The 19275-nt window shown below is 50.4% G+C and overlaps 1 protein-coding gene across 20 annotated transcripts in view; it reads right to left on the bottom strand.

The window, feature by feature from the left end:
* Zmynd8 (zinc finger MYND-type containing 8) overlaps positions 1-19275 on the bottom strand; it is a 98496-nt gene that overhangs the window by 66263 nt on the left and 12958 nt on the right. The window contains exon 1 of one of the 20 annotated variants that reach the window (XM_041670817.1): positions 18189-18277. The exons of 17 other annotated variants lie outside the window; for them this stretch is intronic. Coding sequence is in view for 2 of the 3 variants with exons in the window: in XM_041670822.1 (XP_041526756.1) it covers positions 6302-6383 (82 nt within the window). In the remaining variant the exon portion in view is untranslated. Of the gene's footprint in view, positions 1-6301; positions 6644-18188; positions 18278-19275 lie in introns of those variants that run through there. 2 more of the 20 variants (XM_041670822.1, XM_041670806.1) reach the window with 2 other exon arrangements.

Raw genomic sequence — 19275 nt, 5'->3', positions numbered from 1 at the left:
AGGTGTGGATTTGACATTTTTGAGCTAGGCCCTGCTTCCTGTCAGCTTTCTATTTCCTATTCAGGAGGTGAGTAGATTTGAGGAGCCCAACTGCACACCCCCACCACCACAGATGAAGCCGCCTACCACCGGACCTCCTAAGATGGTAGACTATATATCCCCTCAAGATGGAAGCCAAAATAAACCTTACCTTCCTTAAGTTGCTTGTCACGTATTTGGTCATACCAACAAGAAAATCAAGTTATAAGAAGTAGTCACACAGGCAGAGATGTTGCTCCTACAACCAAGAAACGCTTCTCCATACCACACCCAACAGCAAAATCAAGGCGCGCAGAAAAACACTCTAAGGAAATAGAGCCACCAAAGCTTATACATTCATTCAGCTAAAACAGCCCCTCCCCCAGGAAAGTTCTCAGGCCCCACCCAACCACCACCTCCTCCAAAGGCATCAAGACAAAGAACACTCACTCCAGTACCACCCCACTCCAGGCTAGCTGCCCTTGGTTCTATACTCAGCCTGCCATCTTTCCACCTCTACCCACACATAATTCCCCTTAAGAGTCACAGCCTGCTCGTGCTTGATTGAGGGTTAGCTTGGGGACAGGGTGCACCCTGAGGGACTGAAGTGACAGAAGCAGGAAAGGACCCCAGAGCACGAGGATGTCAGCAGATGTTCCGTCTCAACTCTGCCCTTTACTGCCATGACTAGTGACCACCAAGAGAAGTGATTTTATGTATGGCAGCCAAACAATGGAATACTGAGTGCAGAATGGAGAGAGGGCTCAGCTGTGAAGAGCCCTGGCTGCTCTTCCAGAAGACCTGGGTTCAATTCCCGGCTCCAACATGGTGGACCACATCCATTTGTAACTCCGTTGTCACGTGATCCAGTGCCACCTTCTGGCCTCTGTAGGAACTGCACACACAGGGTACACAGAAACACTTGTAGGAAAAACACATATCTTTAAAAGAAGAATGTTGAACACAGCCAAGAGGCCTGTGAGTTTGAAGCCAGTCTGGTTGCCATAGTAAGTTCTAGGCCAGTGAACTAGGCCCTGTCTCAAAATGTTGTGGTGCAGTTATGGAGATGGACAAATAGGTAAAGTGCTTGCCTAAATAGGTAAAGTGCTTGCCATGCAAGCAGGAGGCTCAGGGCCTGGAAGCCAGGTAAAGTTAGACAGGGTTGCCCGAATCTAGAATCCCAGAACTCCTTCAGCGAGATGTAAGGCAGGCAGGAGGATCCCAGAGGGTCCAGGGCCAGCCAGCTAGTCTGCTGTATACTACAGTAAACAAGAGACTCTCTCAGACAAGGCAGAAGGAGAGAGCTGACGCCCAAGGCTGTTCTCATACCTCAACACAAGCCTATCACACACACACACACACACACACACACACACACACGCACACACACGCACACACACACGAAAGAAGAGCAGGACTGCCAAGTCCCAGACCAGGCTGGCTAACAGAGTGTCACACAATCTCAACCCCTCCCCCACTGGGTGCCATTTAGTGGCAAAGCACTTGCCTAGCAGGCACAAGCCTCCAGGCCCAACCCCAGCAACAGCACCAGAGCATCTTGCCATGGACTGATGCTTGACCATCTCCAGCCCAGGTTCAGTCACAAAACAACATATCTAGTGCCACCAGGAGGCTAACACATCCCTCCCCAAAAGGAGGCAAAACACTTAGACTGCCCCAGGGTAAATGCCAAAGTCCAGCTAGGTTGGGGGCGGGGGCTCATGAGGAGGGAGTGTGGAAAGGGATTATTTTTCAACGTATACCCTAGTGTACCGTATTCATCATGTACCCAGATGACTTTATCAAAGTACGGGAAATGAAAGGGATTTAGAGGGCTCAATTTCACATGAAAAGCAGCAGGTGCAGGCAAAAGGCAATAATGAGTAAAAGAGGCAGGCATTCCAGACAGAAGTCACAGATGGATGGGGGGGGGGGGGGGGGGCTGGGATGCCGAGGGCACGAAGGCCTCAGGAAGGAGTTTGGGGTTTGTTCTACATGCATCCAACACACGCCATTAACTCCGCTCAAGTGTCAGAGCCTAAGTACTTAATGCAGGGGACTGGGGCTCACAAGAATATGTCTCAAAAGAAATGATGCTCTGGCCAATCCAAAGCAGAAACTGACCGGACGAAGGCGGGGCTTACAGACTCTCCACTAGAGGTTAGGTTGAGAGAAGATTTGCCAATGGGAGACAAGAGGCAGTTTCAAGGGTGTCTCCGGGTTTCTGAGCTGGCTTTGGAAACACCTCAGCCCTCAGCCAAACTCAGCCCCATTAAGAGCCCCAAGAACTGACAACAAAGACAGCCCACCAGGAAAGGGGTAGGGCACCTTGGACCAGGGCAGTGCAGCCTGAGGGACAAGGCTCAGACAGGCTGGGGTGGTCTGGTATTCACCCCCCCAGAATCCCTAGGGGTCTATGGTTCTTATGACCAGAAGCACTTAAAATATGCAAAAAACATGCAAACCACTGGGCCTCACCTGGAACTCATGGAATTGGCAGCCATCAGGGGAAGGGCTGGGATCCCTGGTTTGAGAGGCTGCAGTGTATATACATGCTTGAGATGTGGGGAGCGGTGCAAGTGTCAGCCCCACACACATGGAAATCTCATAGATTGCGCTGCTACGGGACTCCATGATTAGATGGGAAGGACCCCAAGCCTCCTCTCAGGGTCCCATCTGCAATATGGGAAAGAGAGAGATGGCAGCCAGCAGACCTCACTCGAATGGCTCCAGGTGAACACCTCAAAGATCCAGAAAGTACATGCTGCCACCCCCTGTATACAGTTTCCTGGACTTTCACAGAGCTGTCCGAAAGAACAGAGTTGTAGTCAGATAGAAGCACTTGCTGCCGAGCATGAAACATGACTTCCATCCCAGGGACCCACAGGGGAGAACGAGAAAACCAGCTCTTGGAGTTATGCTCTGAGGTACCAGCTCCCACGGCTGCTCTCGGTGGTACCAGCTCCTGGAGCCGTGCCCTGTGGTACATGCATGTGAACAAGAGCTCCTGAAAAGAAACGCTGTCTGCACAGACTGATTGGAAACAGTGATGTGGAGAGGTTGGAATGATGCAAGTCCACAGGCTGACCATCTTATCCTGGGCTAGTTCGAGCCATTTCACCATTCCCTGGCCACCTCTCTGTCAAAACTAACAGCCTGTGGCCAATAGATAAAAACCTTTTCCAGTCTATTAATGTGGCAAACCGCTAGCTCACACCAACCCCCGAGTGAGAACGTCAGAAGACAGCATCTGTGGCCTATAGGAGAGCTTCCCCATCTCTCTGCACCCGCCTCTCTGATGTCCCCACTGATACACTCTCAACTTACCTCGATCTATGACTTTGTTCTGTGGAACTATGAAAAACACCATGAAACTGCTTCCACATCAGACCATGAAATTTAGGGTACCCTGAGCTGTGTAAGTTTGCATACATGAAAATGAATGGGGCGAGAGGAGGGGGAGCAATCTATACCTGACAAGGGAGTTTTGTCCCAGCCTAAGGGGGACAAAAGGGACACTGAATTCCATTTGATCTGTCTCACTATCACCCAGGTCTGAGCATTCAAACCTTGTCTCAGCAAACCATAAAACCTCAATTCAAGCTGGGCGTGGTGGCCTGTACCTTTAACCCCAACACTCAAAGAGGCAGGCAGACCTCTTGTGAGTTCGAGACTAGCTTGGTCTACAGAGCAAGTTCCAAGCCACCTAGAGCTATAAAGTTAGATCCTGTCTCAGGCAAACAGATGGCCTCAATTCTATTTGCTGTTATAAACCACTGGTTCTCCCTGGGGCTTAGGGAAGCCCAGCAGCTGTGTATATAGGACCTGCTAAACGTCCAGCTGCCCTCAAGGAAGAGTTTTTGAAAAAGACTCTTAGCAAGAAAAATCAGAAGATGCCATTAGACTTATTCTTCAGAATACCAAACGGCAGGCCAGCCCTGCAGCTTAAACACCCCCTGCTCCATCGAGAACCCTGCATCCGGTGACTGTACAATGAAGGGAAGTAACCCAGCTGTCGTCATGGTAATGAAGTCACCATAAGGAACTCTTCCAAAAAGCTGAGTCAGAGTTGTTCTTCTCTAATGACTTGATTCTGACCAGGCTACTCTGCTAAGCATATCTCATCCATAACTTTGGAGTGACGACACACAGCCAACGCAGGCTATCTCCCTGAGAAATGGTCCGCCTTGCATCCAAGAGAGCGTTGTTTTGGTCTTTTTCTTCACCTTCTCTGAATTAGCAGGATTCTACTAGGCTGGCCCTACTGGCCCTGTGCCAACTTCCTGCCTTCAATCCACCGCCCCTCAAAATACATCTGGCTCTGAATGTGTTAACGTGGGTGAGGAGCAGGGCTGCCTTGTGGAGGAGACGTGTGTGCAGTGACTCAGGAACACAGCCTGGAGTGAAGCAGGCACCAGAAGCCTACCCTCCTTGTGACATTTCCCTGAAGACTCAGTAAGCGTTCTCCTGGGTATTAAGAGCTAAGCATGTGATGTAATCCTTCCAGAGCTCTTGTCCTGTGAACCTCCAGAAATAACCATGCTCAGCAGTTCCTGCATGTCCTTTGACTTAAAGGACACTTCACCTCAAGATAACCTGGCCACAAGTGAGGGCCTGTTCAAACTGCTTCGAATTTATTTCCCACTTACCCAAGACAGCGCAGCTATTACCAACTATTGGGGTCAGGATTTGAACCCAAGCAGTAGAGTGACTCCATTCCCCACTACTGTGGAACAAGGTCTTTGCACCCAAGGAGTACAGTCCTCAGATGGGGATGGGGGAGGGCGGCTGGCTGGGGTTCAGCTCTTTCAACTGCAGGTGGAGACAATGGGACCGGAAGGACCCCAGCAGAGTCTCACAGAGGAGGCCATCCTCTCTAAGGCAGTCTCTGGGAGCACTCCCCCGCCCACCCCACCCCCACACATCCCCAGGCTGCATCAGAACCTACCCTTGCTACAGATTAGAGACTCCTGAACCCCATCCCCCCCAATCCCACTTCCCATCTCCACCTCGGCCTGGCAACCTGCCACCCCAGGCACCACCCACACCCCCATACACCCACGTCCAGAGCCTGAGTCAGGGCTCTCTGGGGTCTATGCTGTGACACAACTCACGGGAAGCTATTCTTCCCTGGGGAAAGGGGCCACCAAGCTTAGAAGTTGGAAGCTTTGTGTGTTTTTGTGGGTGTTGAATTTCCTTAATGATGCAGAGAGCCAGGCCACTGGTGCCCAGGTGCAAAGAGCAGGGGGACAGAGGTGACAGCACAGGCTGGCCCCACGCCAATAAACACGTTTAAAAAAAAAAAAAAAGGTAAAAAAGGGAGCAGGAACGAGAGCTCAGCGGTTAAGCCCTGGTCGGCTCTTTAAGAGGACCTAGGTTTAATTCCTAGCACCCACTCTTATCCGACAAGCCATCTCTCTCCTGCTCCTGGTTCTTTCATGAGAAACAAAGATTCTCCATACTCCTCCCTCCTCCTCTCCCATCACTACCTAGTTTAAAGGGAGTTAGCTCTCTTCCAAAGAGCATCCTAAATCAATCCTATGGGTTGAAAATAATGAGATGACCTCTAGCAAGAGGAAAGCAAAATGAGTCCTGGCCATGACTACAACTGCTCTGCGCACACTGGCGCGGTCCTGGACACCGCGGAGCCCTCTGGGTCAGCAGCAGCTGGAGCACCCAGGGCTGGCAGAGGCAGCACTCCTAGTCACTACCAGCCTCGGTGCTGCCGGCTTCAAACAGGACCACCCGCGGCCAGCTCTCCCAGAAGTGGCAAAGCGAGCCCCCTCGTTAATCATTTCCAAAGCTATTCCAAAAGCCAGAGAGCAGGTACCCAAAAGGGCCTCCCTCCCCAGGAATCCCTGGCGCTCCCCACTGGGTAATTACATCATAAAGAAACAAAAGCCCAGAACTTCCTCCTAACAGAGAGCAGAAAACAGATGCGAAGATGGGGGGCAGGGGCGAAACTGGACCTCTAGCAAAGGATGTCGTGGGGGCGGTGGACCCTGTGCGCGGCCAGAGCCCCTTTAACAATCCTCTCTCACAGGGAGCACGGCTTAGGTAGGCAGGCCCTCAGAGACCAGCCCGTACGGGCCTGCCAGCGCTGCAGCCAAAGGCACTCACTCAGCCTCAGTAGGAAGCAGGGCCTCGCAGCTTCTCACCCAGAACCAGGAAGTGTGTGGAAGAGGGAGAAAGGTCACTCTCAACTTAGGACAAAATGTCACTTCACCTGAAGGCCTCCACACCAGGAAGTGAGGTCCAGATGGCAGAGAAGGTAGGTACTTACCTGCCATAGAGGCAACTTGGTCACTCAGAGAGCCTAGCCCCTCTGTTTCAAAAGAGGACAGAGGCAGGCTCCCGGCAGACATTCCTGCTTCCGGCTCGTCGGCGGCCTCTCCCAAGGGGAGGAGGAAGCAGAGAGCACAAGTTGAGAGTCACCACTTTCCAGGCCAGCTCTGATCTTAGACACATTAGATCGCCCAGCAGCACAAGGACACCTTTGCAACAGGACAGGCAAAGCCTTGCCTGGTGTCCTCAGGCTTTGGATCTAATTCATCACCCTCGACAGTAGCACGGCTATGCAGGAAGTGGTCCACGCGCTGCACCTAAGAGCCATTTATTATGGTAGACGGGAATAAATACACGCAATCGCTACGGTTCTGAGGACAGGGTGGCTGTGGGAGAAGGGAGGTGACTTGCATTTTGAACATGCTCTTAATATTTTTTTATTACGTGTTTCCATTTCCCTCTAGCCATGAGGCTCCCTGGGTCACAGGAGAAGCTAGCAGATACATGCCTACGGTGGCCTCCACCCTCTATAGGCACCAAATCAATATGGAAAAGGCAAACCACCAAAAAGACCAAGCAGAACAGAAATTGCTACCATCCAAGAAAAGAGGCCGCCAGATGATTGTGTTTAGCCCTCAATCACCAGAACAGTGACTGTAGCCTGGGCCTTCCTCACCCTCAGCTGCTGCAGGACCCTGGTGCTTTCCCGACAGGAAAATGTCAAGCTCCTTCCAACAGTAGGAGAGGAAGAGTGGGCCTGGCATCCCCACCGCAGCCTCCTAGTCCTGAGGGTGCCTCCAGTGTGAGCGTCCTGTTCAGGTCCTTTGGCCCTCCCAACACTGCTGGCTCTGGAACAGGGACCCAGCTGCACATTCATTCCCATCCCCCTCACACACACACACACACACACACACACACCCCACGGCACCGCACCCCTGCGGGCTTGCCTGTGGCTCGCAGGCTGCAGTGGGAGGACTGCAGCAATGGAGTGCTATTCAGACACAAAAGACGACCTCTGTGTTGTAGCAGCTGAAGCCAAGAAGTGGACTGGGAGTAAAAAAGGGAAAGTTACCCCAGAGAAAACAGGGCTTCTGGGAACCAGGCCCTGCTCCCCAAAGCACGGAGGGTTCAAACTTCAAGAATCACCCTAAAGATGACAAGGAAAATGCCAGAAAACAAGGGGGAAGAGACAGGCCTTCCAGGCAGCTTGCCTTCTCTGTGCAAGGTGACTAGAGATGAGGAAAGTTGCCTGGATAACCCTGGTGAGAGGGATGCTGGCCTTCCCTAGAGCTCTCAGGGTGAGGCCTGCCCTGCAGCATGGCTTGGAGCAGCCAAACACAGGAAGCAGCAGGGAGGGGCAGCCAGACAATGGACTGCAGGAATCCCCTGGGTGAGGGCGGTAGGAAATCCTACTGGAAAGGTCAGGAACTTAGGGGAGTGCAATACAGGGGCCACAGGGACCCTGAGGTTGTGGCCTGGAGGGACACTTAAACCAGAAAATGGGGATTCGGCTTGTCTAATTGTGTTTGCACACTTGGCTATTTGTGGGATGTGTGTGTGTATGCATGTGGTGGTATGTGTGTGTGTATGTCTGTGCGTGCATAGAATCTCACACTCCACTTGTTTGAGGTTGTGTCTCTTGTTTGCTACTGTGTGTGCCAAGCTACTTGGCTCAGAAGCTTCAGGATTCTCCAGTCTCTGCCTCCCTCCTCACTCCAACCTCACAGCAGGAACAACCTCCTGTAGCACAAACAGTTCCCAGCATCACACAGTCCTAGGGATCTGAACTCAAGTCCTCAGGATTGTGCCACAAGCACTTTACCTACAGGCCACCTCCCCAGCCTTTGCAACGTATTTTTAAAAGATGTAGTTAGGTATGTACATCTGCATGTATGTCTGTATGCCAAAAGAAGGCATAAGATCTTATTATAGAGGGCCGTGAGCCGCCATATAGGTCCTGGGAATTGAACTCAGAATCTCTGAAAGAGTGGCCAGTGCTCTTAATCACTGAGCCATCTCTCCAACCCCATGAAATATTCTTTTACTAGCTTCAGGGAATATGGCTACAACATGGAACACTCACCACAGTGGTGAGGACCACGCTTGCATCCTCAGCGTAGAGTATAAGGAGGCAAGGGACACCAGCAATTAGGTGTCATTTCCAAGGAGTTCAGGTGTCCAAAAAGAGTGTAAGGCAGTGGCTCTTAAAGGGGTCCCCAGGGTTGATTGGACAGAACCTAGAGACATTTCTCCTTGTCACAAAGGGTCAAGGACATTTAAGAGTGGGGAGATGTGCGGCATCCTTCAAGACAGTCACCAAGACAGAGGGACTGGATCCAAGGCATCCAGCACTGCTGAAGCTGGGAAGCCCTGGTACCTGAAAGCTTCCGATGAGCTACCCATGAGCCTCAGCAGCCAGTGAAGTCAGTGAGACAACCGGGAAAATGGAGTGTGCAGCCAGACAGGCACAATAGTAGCAATAGCCACTGAACACTTCCTATTTGGGAGTGCTGTGCCAAAGATATTTATCAACTCACCACAACTCTGCCAGAAAGCGGACTCTGAGTGTGTCCACTTTATGGATACGGTAACTGGAGCCCAGGGGACAAACTGTCCCTGATGGGCAGGAGAAAGACCAGGGGCCATGAATACAGGCTAGAGAGAGGGCAGGGCCAGGGAGCAATTTCTCTTTCTTCCTCAAAGTAGCTCATTTTAGGCGAAGGCTGTTTTTTTTAAATTTTATTTATAGTACATTGGGGGAGGGAGGCACATATACCATATGCATGCCTGGTACCCACAAGTGGCCGGAAGAAGACACTGGACCCCTTGGAATTAAAGTTATAAATAGTTGTGAGCCACCGCTGGGAATCAAACCCAGATCCTCTGCAAGAGCAGCCCACGCTCTTACCAAATGTCAGCACTATTATTTATGAAAAGGTACTAAAGAATTCCTCCAGCACTGGGCGGTGGTGGCACCTTTGTGACAGGCACTTTACTCACTAACCCACCTCCCTAAGCCTTTTTTTAATAGGTTACAGGGAATACAGAGGCAGAGGCAGGCAGATCTGTGAGTTCAAGGCCAGCCTGGTCTACAGAGAGTTCCAGGACAGCCAAGGTGGTTACACAGAGAAACCCTGTGTGTGTGTGGCAGTGGGGGGAGGGGTGGGGAAGGGAAATTCCCACAGAGCCAGCCACTTGGGTCAGTGGTAGTGCTTATATAGTTCAATTCAGGAAAGGAAGTGGGGGACCCATGAATCTCATGAGGCAGGAACTCATTTACATAATGCAGGCCACCCTAGCCTGCACCACAGCCAGGTGCCATTCCAACACCCTCCTTCCCTGGAGGACCCTGGCTGCCTAGGGTAGGTTCTGATTGTCAATGGCCATGCTTGGCCCAATCGTCAACACTGCCACAGCACATGGAACGCTGCAGAGGGGGCAGGCTCTGCCACCTGGTAGAGCTTTGAATCCAGGAGCCGTTTTGATCTCTCTAAGCCCCGGCGAATTCGGCTGTAGCTGCTGGGGTCTCCATGTGTGACGTGGGCACAGTAAGCAAATACACAGAGAACGACCAATGGCAGTACTATGAGCCAGGGGAAAGACTCAGAAATCTCAAACCAGGCTCCCCAAAACTTGCTGTGCCCCATCACCTCTCTGGCTGGCACGGTACCACAAAATCAGGCTCCAAACCCCTCCAGGCTCAGGACTTAATTTATTTCCTAGCCTGCTTGAAACTCTCCTATGCCCCATACTGTGTCAACCAGTGCTCCCCTGGATGTGTGCTCCTCCCTCACTGTGTCAGCCAGTGCTCCTTCTGTGTGCTCCTCCTGTGTGCACTCTTGCACATTCAGAGGCTCTTGCAGAGAGAACAGGCCAGCAAGAGGTCCTACCTCAGGCAGCCTGTAACTTTCATCTCTCTGAGATTCAGCTTCTAATTATTCATTCAGAATGTCAAACCTAAAGGCGGCATGGTTCACACCTGTGATTCCAACGCTCAGGAGACTAGGTCAGGAGATCTTCATGAACTTAAGGCCATCCTGGGCTACAGGAAATTCTAGGCCATCCTGGGCTACAGAATGAGAGATCATTCCTACCCCATGCTCAATTCTGCTTATCCAATCCCCTTAACTCCAGCCGTTCCTGACCACCTTCTTCCCTGTCACTTAGCCATATTTCCTTGGCACTCAGCTGGCTCCTCCCTCCATCTAGAATGTTCTGTACCCAATCTTCTCCACAGTAGCTAAGTCTAGCCTGTGGCTGGAATGTCACCTCCAGGGGCCTTCCCTGACACCCCAGCCTGCTGGCTCCTCATCACAGTCCCCGTGTTGTGGGGGTGTTTATGCTCCATGACAGTCATTCCTGGGACTTGTCAGGCACTGACCCATCTGTCTCACAAGCTCAGTCTCAGTGTGGCTGCCCTGCAGGCCAGGCCCAGTGTGGGGCACATAGCCTGATTGATGGGTGCCCGCAAGATGTATGTCTGACCAGAAGCAATCACAAGACGGGGTTAAAGAAACTCCGAGATAAGGGGCTGAAGAGAGAGGTTGATGGTTAGATGCTGACTGCTCTTTCAGAGGCCTTGGGTTCGATTCCCAGAACTCACACAGCAACTCATAACCGTATGTAACTCCAGCTCCTCTGACTTCCACAGGTACCTGCAATCATGTGTATATACCCACATGCAGACACATGCCCCCCACACGTAATTTTAAAGTATAAATTTTAATCTTGAAAAAAAAATGTTTTGTTTATTTTTGAGACAGAGTCTCATGGCATAGCTCTGGCTGGCCTGGAGCTTACTGTATAGGTCAGGATTGCCTCAAACTCATAAAAATCTACCTGCTTCTGCCTCCCAATAAAAGGCCTGGATTTTTTTTATTTATTTATTTATTTATTTTGGTTTTTCGAGACAGGGTTTCTCTGTGGTTTTGGAGCCTGTCCTGGAACTAGCTCTTGTAGACCAGGCTGGTCTCGAACTCACAGAGATCTGCCTGCCTCTGATTAAAGGCGTGTGCCACCACCACCCAGCAAGGCCTGGATTTTGAAAAAGAATTGTTTTTAAATAAAGGCAGGTGTTCCTTCATAGCCCCCCACCCACCCCTTTTTTGGTTTTTCGAGACAGGGTTTCCCAGTAGCTATGGAGCCAGTCCTGGAACTCCCTCTATAGATCAGGCTGGCCTTGAACTCACAGAGATCGTGCCTCTGCCTCCCGAGTGCTGGGATTAAAGGTGTGTGCCACACCACTGAGCAAGGGTTCCATAATTATACAGCCCAGCCTTGTTTTGAACTCACACCGCTGCCGCCTTGGCCTTCATAATGCTGAGGTTAGTCCTGTCCATTCTGGCTGACAATCCCCAAGCTGCAGAGAGGATTAAGGATCTGTGGGTGGGTAACTAGCAGGCAGGGTCACACGAAGCCCAGAGGACTGAGAGCTGTTGAGAGGAACCCAAGGTCCGGAGGGGATCAGGCCAGGCCATGGGAGGGGGAGCCCCGTTACTGGGCCAGAAATGGTCTACTCAATCCAGACCACCCACGGTTGGGAACTACTTTTAAGATCTCAGTAAACCAAGCCCTGCCAACTCGGAAAGTCAAGGGGAATGGGCACTCTAACAGGAAGCACAAGAGAAACTGACAGGAAGCTTGCTCCGTTCCCTGCCATCCCTGACCTGGTCTCCACCTGTACACCCAGCACAGGGCTTACGAGTCTGTTAATCCCCGGTGGCCACAGCACTGTAACGTAGCCTTCCACAGTGACGGTGGACGCCCACCTCCTGTCTGCACCTCGCGGTCCATCACTCAAGTCCGTATTTAGCCCGTGAGCACAAGGCATGGAGCTTGAGCTGCGGCTTGAGCTACTGAGAAAAGAAAAATGATTCTCCTCATGCAAATCCCAACAGTCACACATAATCAGTAGCTGCCACAGGCAGACAGGACACTTGAGAAAGTACCCATTCCTCCCATGTGCCTGAGGGACTCCACGGCACAGTGAGCGCGGAGGCCTGGGAATGTGGATTTGGATTGCCTTTTCTCGTTCCATTCATCTGGCTTGGATATCATCAATTCTCTAAAACACAGAAATTCTGATCAAAGCTAATTCCTTTGGTAGGTAATTTAGGGATCTTTCAAGGGCAGTTTTGACTTTGGAGCCTACAGGAGCCTGCTAATTCATCTGGATTTTGTTTATGTTTTGGGGGGGTTATAGGGAAGTTTTACAGTGCTGGGAAATTGAACCCAGGACCCAAAGTTTAACATCTGTTCAGCCATTAAGCTACGTCTCTTGCAAACCAAGAGACAGGTACTGGTGTAAACAAAAGGATGGGGAATGGGGGTGGGGGGCATAACCCACACACGACACAACACGCAACCTGGTATCTGGGGACACAAGTGAGGGAAGGGGAACGCAGTCCTCAGAGAGCAACATGGTAGTTACAAGGAGGAGCAGGAGTGTTCCCTGCTGGTAAGGGGCCCTCGTGGCAGTCAGGGAGGACACGGGAGGGACAAGTGTATTGGGCACTGCAGGCCTTAAATCCTTGCTCCAGAGCCTCATCTTAAGGGAGAGAGAGAGACTGGATTGTGTTTTGGAGACAGCACCAATGATCTCTGGGGAGGAAAAAATAAAAAAAAACAAGAGAGAAGAGGCAAGCAGCGAGACCAAGCGTTTCAGGCACAGCTATCCGAGCCGAGTAATTAAGCGCAGGCACTAGATTTTGCTAGAAAAGACGGCAATCTCTCCAGTGGAAAGGCTGCTTTGGCTTCATGATCTAGGGCAGACGTTCCAGCCATTAGACAAAGTCCAGTTCATTCAGTCTATTCTACACGGGTGGGGGCAGGCACGGTGGTAGACAACAAAAGGCAGGATTCAGTCTCAGCTGAGCCTTAACCTTGAGGGGGTCAAGAGATGGTGCAGAGGGATGGCTTAGCAGATAAAGGCCCTTGCCACCAAACTTCACCAGCCTGAGCTCAATCCCCGTGATCCAGATGATCCATAAGGTGGAAGGTGAGAACTACTAACTTCCACAAGTCGGCTGCCTGGTTTTTCACATGTGCACACACAGAATAAATAAAATATAACTTAAAAAAAAAGTCTGGAAAGGAAAAAGTCCAATATGCATAAAGGTCCTAGAACCAAAAATGGCTCAAGGAGATTTGAAAGGTCAACTGCTAAGGAAGCAGAGAGGGGAGAGGGAGAGGGAGAGCAATGACCTAGCAGGAAGGACAGGGCCAGCCAGAGTCTGCGGGTGTCAGGACTGCACAATAAGACAATCAAGGGGGGGGGGGGGGCAGGAAGCAAACACAGTTACCAGCCAATATCCCACACCCCACTTTCAGGTTCTGCACCCAGAAAGAACACACACACACTCCATACAGGATGCTCAAGGCAGCATCTGAAGCAGATATTACGTAATGTCCATCAACAAAGAAATTAACGAAGTAAGACAGACATTCACAGACAACAGAGGTCTGGTTGGCTGGGTTGGCCTGTATATCTCAGCCACTTGGGAGGTGGGGGCAAGAAAATTACACAAACTGGGTTGGTAATGTAATAAGAGTGTTTGCCTAGCATGCAGAGGCCCCAGTATCACCACTACCACCTTCACCCCCAAATACCTCATGCTCTCTGCCCAGCCTGATAGAACAATCCCAGGTACTCGGAGGCTTAGGACAGTAGGATCCCATGTCCAGAGTTCATGTGGTATATACAAAGTGCTTGGGCTATGAGTCCACAAATCTGAGACCAGCCCAAGTAGCATAGTAGGACTCAGCCCCAAATCTCAAACACATAGAATGTAACTTAAAAAAAAAAAAAATTAAAAACGAAATCTACTTTCTCGGAAGCCAAAACAAAGGCAGACAAGGCTCCAAGAGCGAAATATCTCTGAGTGCTGAAAATGCCACACCCGTTATCATCTGCTGGCTCTCAGTCCACAGCACAGGAACCATTCCCCAGGGGCAGTGGCTCGCATTGGTAACCCCAGCAGCATCGAGGCAGGAGGCTGAGGTGGAGTTCCAGTTCTAAGCCAGATGGGGTTGTATGTCAAGAGAGGAGCCTCAAATAAATAAATAAATAAATAAATAACAAAAAAACCTGAAAACACTGTCTGAAGACCATTGTGCTATGCCGGGGATACATGAGTGAGTTTCAAATTTAGACAAGAATTTGAGAAAGAGCTGGGTGGTGGTGGTGTACGCCTTTAATCCCAGCACGCAGGAGGCTGAGGCAGGAGAGTCTCTGTAAACTCCAGGCCAGCCTAGTCTAGAGAGTGAGTTCCAGGACAGTCAGGGCTACACAAAGAAACCCTGTCTCAAGAAAAATAAAAAAGAAAGAGAAGAATGACGGCAATACCTAATGTCCACCTCCACACATACATGCACGCATGTTACATACCCATATGACTATGTATGGGAACAGAAATGGACACACATACACACACAAGGGAAACTCCAATGGGCACGCCCAGCAGGACAGATGCGCAGCAGTTAACACCTGCCAAGAGAAGGCAGGCAATTCCTAGTCTGAAAGTCATGATCAAAAGGCTTCGGCATTCTGAGATATTTTAGACCTTATTACGGAGAGGAACAATATGAGAGCTCTCTCATTCACCCACACTTGTCCCTACACACAGCAGGCTGGCACTTCCTGGGATCTCAAGGATGTCAGAGTCAGGACAGTTCAAACTACTAACATCTCTTGAAAGAAAACCTCCGGGAGCTTCTGCAGCCGCGGTTTCAAAGTATTGATGGTTCTGTTTTCTTAGAGATCTCTTGAAAAATGACAGAGGGTCCCTCACCTCACTGCACAGCACGTGCTCACAATCAATCTCTTTGTGAAGGTCTCAATTTACATACAAGGGAGAGACAGAGAATCCTGTGCTAATTAAGGTCTGGGGCTAGTTAGCAAATTGCTCTAATTGTAGATCCTCCAGCATCCTGGCTCTGTAAACACATCCAAACCAAGCAAGTCTCAGGAAGAAGGACACTGTTTGGGATTTTAGTATGTTGGGCTTCCGCTACATCTGTGCCTGGTTTCCGAGGGGACCAGTCCCTCGTGCTGGTGACACAAGGCAGACAGACACAGCACAGCTGCACACCGCCATTATGCCCACAAAATGTACACGCAGCAGGATCGAGATGCAAGCGGCCTGACCAGGGAGCCTCCGTGTGGGGAAGTGAACCAGACTACTTTTCAGACTTCAGTCTCCGGCCTATGAGGCCGGGCCTTGTCTGACTCACACACTTAATGCCAAACTCCTGCGAGGAAGTACGCTGTGACCATTCTAGCACAGAGAATGAAAGATGACAGCCGTGGGTCATTTCTGTCCCCTTGACAGGAGTTTACGGGTTCATGCACCATCCTCGAGAAACTGGTTTGCAGTTGAGCTGCCCTTGCAAGAGAAGGGTGGGGCAATCCCAGCAGGCATCGCGAGTGAGTCCAATTCCTTGCCCTGAGCCCTAAGTAGAACACCCCTACCCCACCCAGTAACCCCCATCTATTTCCCCCATGCTGGCAGCCACCACAGGTATATCTGCTGGCCCTGAAGGGGTTTGATTTGGGGGTTTAAAGCAAAAGACAAAACCAGGCCCCTGCGTCCTACTTAGCCACTTCATTCATCATCATGAGTCTCAGTTTCCAAGACTGTGAAATGGGAAAGCACAGATCAGAGCAGCGAGATGAAAACCAATGAGGCAATGTGCGGATACTGTGTGTAGATACTGCGGGCAGATGATACTGTGTGCAGACACGGGTAAGAACTCACGAACCCTTCACTGTGCCAACGCTCCTGGAAGCTGGATGCTGCTTGTGATTTATGCCTGGATAACTTTCAGCAAATTGTCACCCTCGGACACAAATGTCACCCTGACATCTTGAAAGCAGGAAGGCTTTGTCTCCTGAGAAGTGAGAGCTCTGGAAAATGCCAGGGATGATATAAAGGAAGCAATAGACTCGGGAACTAGCCTATTAATAATAAGTGATTACACGGGAAGAGCAGCTGATAGAATCCAGAGAGCCTAAAGGCCCCATGGACGGAGTATCTGAATGGAGCTTGAGAAGTCTGAACTAGCTCCGGCTCGGTGGGTGCCTTCACACACACACACACACACACACAAACACACACACACCACCAAACCTTCCTCAGGACCCACACAATGAATAAAGAGAAAACCAACTTCCAAAAGTTGTCCTCTGATCTACACAAACACACACACAAAATGGAACATGTGTACACATTCGATAAATAAATACACACAGGGCGGGGGCACTCTGTAAGTTTGAGGCCACGAGGCTAGACTGGACTACAGAGCAAGTTCCAGGACAGCCAAGACTGTTACACAGAGAAACCCTGTCTCAAAAAACAAAACAAAACAACAAGTCCAAGCTAAGTGGACTGACATATGGCCTGCTATCCCAGCTACTCCCTTAGGCTCACAGTTCAAGACTAGTCTGGACAACAAAAAAATCATCTCAGTTCAAAAAAAGAAACAAAACAAAGCCTTAACACTTGGGAATCTGAGGCAGTAAGATTTCATCTGGTTTGAGGAAAACCTATGCTATATGTTAAGTTCTTGAACTGGGAAAATGGCTCAGAAGATAAGGTGCTGGCTGTCAAGCCTGAGGACCTGAGTTCGATCCTAGGGTCCACAGAGTTGAAGCACCAGGTCTCACCTGCTGTCCTCTGGCTTCCATACATATCCTGCAGCACAAAGACACCCACACCAGAATAAATGCATCAAAACAACATTTCAACTGGGGGCTAGAGAGGCGGCTGGGGGGTAGCGCACTAGCCCTGGCCTCTCCAGCAATCATTATCTGTCTCTGAGATCCCAGAGAGGGCTGGAGTCTGCCCCCTGCCCCCACAACCAACACTAGAAGAACATCCTGAGCTTCTCCAAATGCCCCACCACATCTCCTGAGGAATGTTCTTTTTTTCCTTGTGGAGACAGCCAGGGTGGGTCCAAGTGTCTAGACAGCAGCCAAAGGGCAGCCACAGACACATGGCCCCTATGTGCCCTACTGTTCCTGAGGTCGGTGAGCCATCCACGCCCACTTGACAGCCATTCCGGTCACCACCATGAGACAACGGACTCCTTTCCTGCCAGACCCTACTGCTCCTGCCCAAATGGTCCAGACAGGTTTGTACTGTTCATAACAGAAAAGGAGCAAGCAGACAGGACACACGCTCGGCGGTTGGCACACGCATGCATCTCTCTTCCTCCTCCCCCTCTCCGGGTTAATTAATTACTTCTTTTTTTTTAAAGACAGGATTCTGTCTTTTGGGGACTGAAGCACTAAACACTGAGAACCACAAGAGGGTTCACAGCCTGGATCACCACACTGGGAACCTCGGAGATAAATGGGGTGAAAAAGGGATAAGCCTTGTGGCCAACACATCACCCACGTCACATCCTGGCCACACAGACTTCAACTCTATGAACCTCGGTGCCCTGGGATCAAAGCTCGGGCTGTGAAATATGAACGACACTCGGGTAACTGTGTCAGAACAGTGCCCTGGCAGGGTGCAGTCGTGCGCCCTTGTAATCCCAGCACTTGGGGACAGAAGTCAGGGACATCCAGAGTTCAAGGCCAGCATTTGACACACAATGAATTCATAGTCAGTGTGGGTTATGTGAAACTCTTTCTTAAAAGCACACACACCTTTAATCCCAGCACTCGTCAAGTGGCTCAAGGCCTGCCTGATCTGCGAAGCTTCTCTCAAAATAATAACAACAATCATAATAATAAGCCAGACATAGTGGTGTACGCCTTTTATCCCAGCACTCCAGAAGCAGAGGCAAGCAGATCTATGAGTTCAAGGCCATCCTGGGCTACAGAATAAAATCCTGTCTCGATTAAAAAAAAAAAAGTTGTAGTAACCCAGAGCACATACCACTCTTGCAGGGAACACCCACATCCAGCAGCTCACAACTGCTTCCAACTCCAAGAGCCAGGGATCTGGAACCCTCGGCTGGCCTCCCAGGCGTCCACAATCACTTGCACATACCAAACACGGAAATACATATAAAACTTAAAATAAATGAATATCCTGAGAGAAAGACGCCCTGAAAACAGCAGTAGCCAGAGCAGGTTCTTCCCCACAAGGACAGCCACCAAAAGACTGACAGAAAGTCCCTTAGAAACGAGGGGGGTTCTCCCCTCAGATTCCCAGCAAAGCTAGGGCTTCTAATCACGTTCAACAGCACAAAGGCCAACAGCCAGCAGGCTGAGCCACTGTGCAATGGAGGAACACATAGATGTGTGAACACACACACACACTTCCTAGATTCCAGTTGGCTCTGGGCAGCCATACAGAAAAGTTTACCAAGCTGGCTGGATACCTGTCTCCACACCCTCTTATGAGGGTCAAGAGCGAACACAGCCAGAAAGAACTCCCCATCTCTGCTGTCTATCTAATCAGGGATGACACTTGGAAACACTTTCATGGTCGCACACCATTCTGAGCACTGTGTAAGCAAAATTCATCTGAACTTTCCAGAACCATTTAGAGAAAACTGAGTGATAAAATAGAACTAGGTTCTGGCAGGGGCAAACTGGACTCAGGAAGGCTGGCTCCCAGTGCGCTGGGGACATAGTTGACATGGGGCGTGTCTCATACCTCATAACAACACAAGAGAGCACAGGCACAGGGAAGCAGAGGCAGGAAGGGTCACCCTCACTTGCTTGACAAGTCAACCTCGGATCTGCGAGACCCCACCTCAAAAAAATAAAACAAGCTCCAGGGTAAAGTGCCCCCTGCAAAAGCTTAGCAACCTATTTAAAAAAAAAAAAAAAAAAGCACTATGTAAAAAGCCAGAGGCAGGAGTGTGAGAGGATCAGCCCAGAGCACAGGCGAGGGTGGAGACAGGCAGCTCCAGGTTCAGTCAGACCATTGTCTCACATATATGAGGTGGAAAGCTATAGAGGGAGATACCAAGGTTTACCTTTGGCCTCAGGAAGCCACACACAGTCAAGCACAA

The sequence above is a fragment of the Microtus oregoni genome, unplaced genomic scaffold (assembly GCF_018167655.1).
Source record: "Microtus oregoni isolate MIOR12 unplaced genomic scaffold, Mior012 000020F_ref0000438, whole genome shotgun sequence".
Lineage (NCBI taxonomy): Eukaryota > Metazoa > Chordata > Mammalia > Rodentia > Cricetidae > Microtus > Microtus oregoni.
Note: the sequence above shows the minus strand (reverse complement) of the source record. Positions and strands in the feature narration are given on the sequence as shown.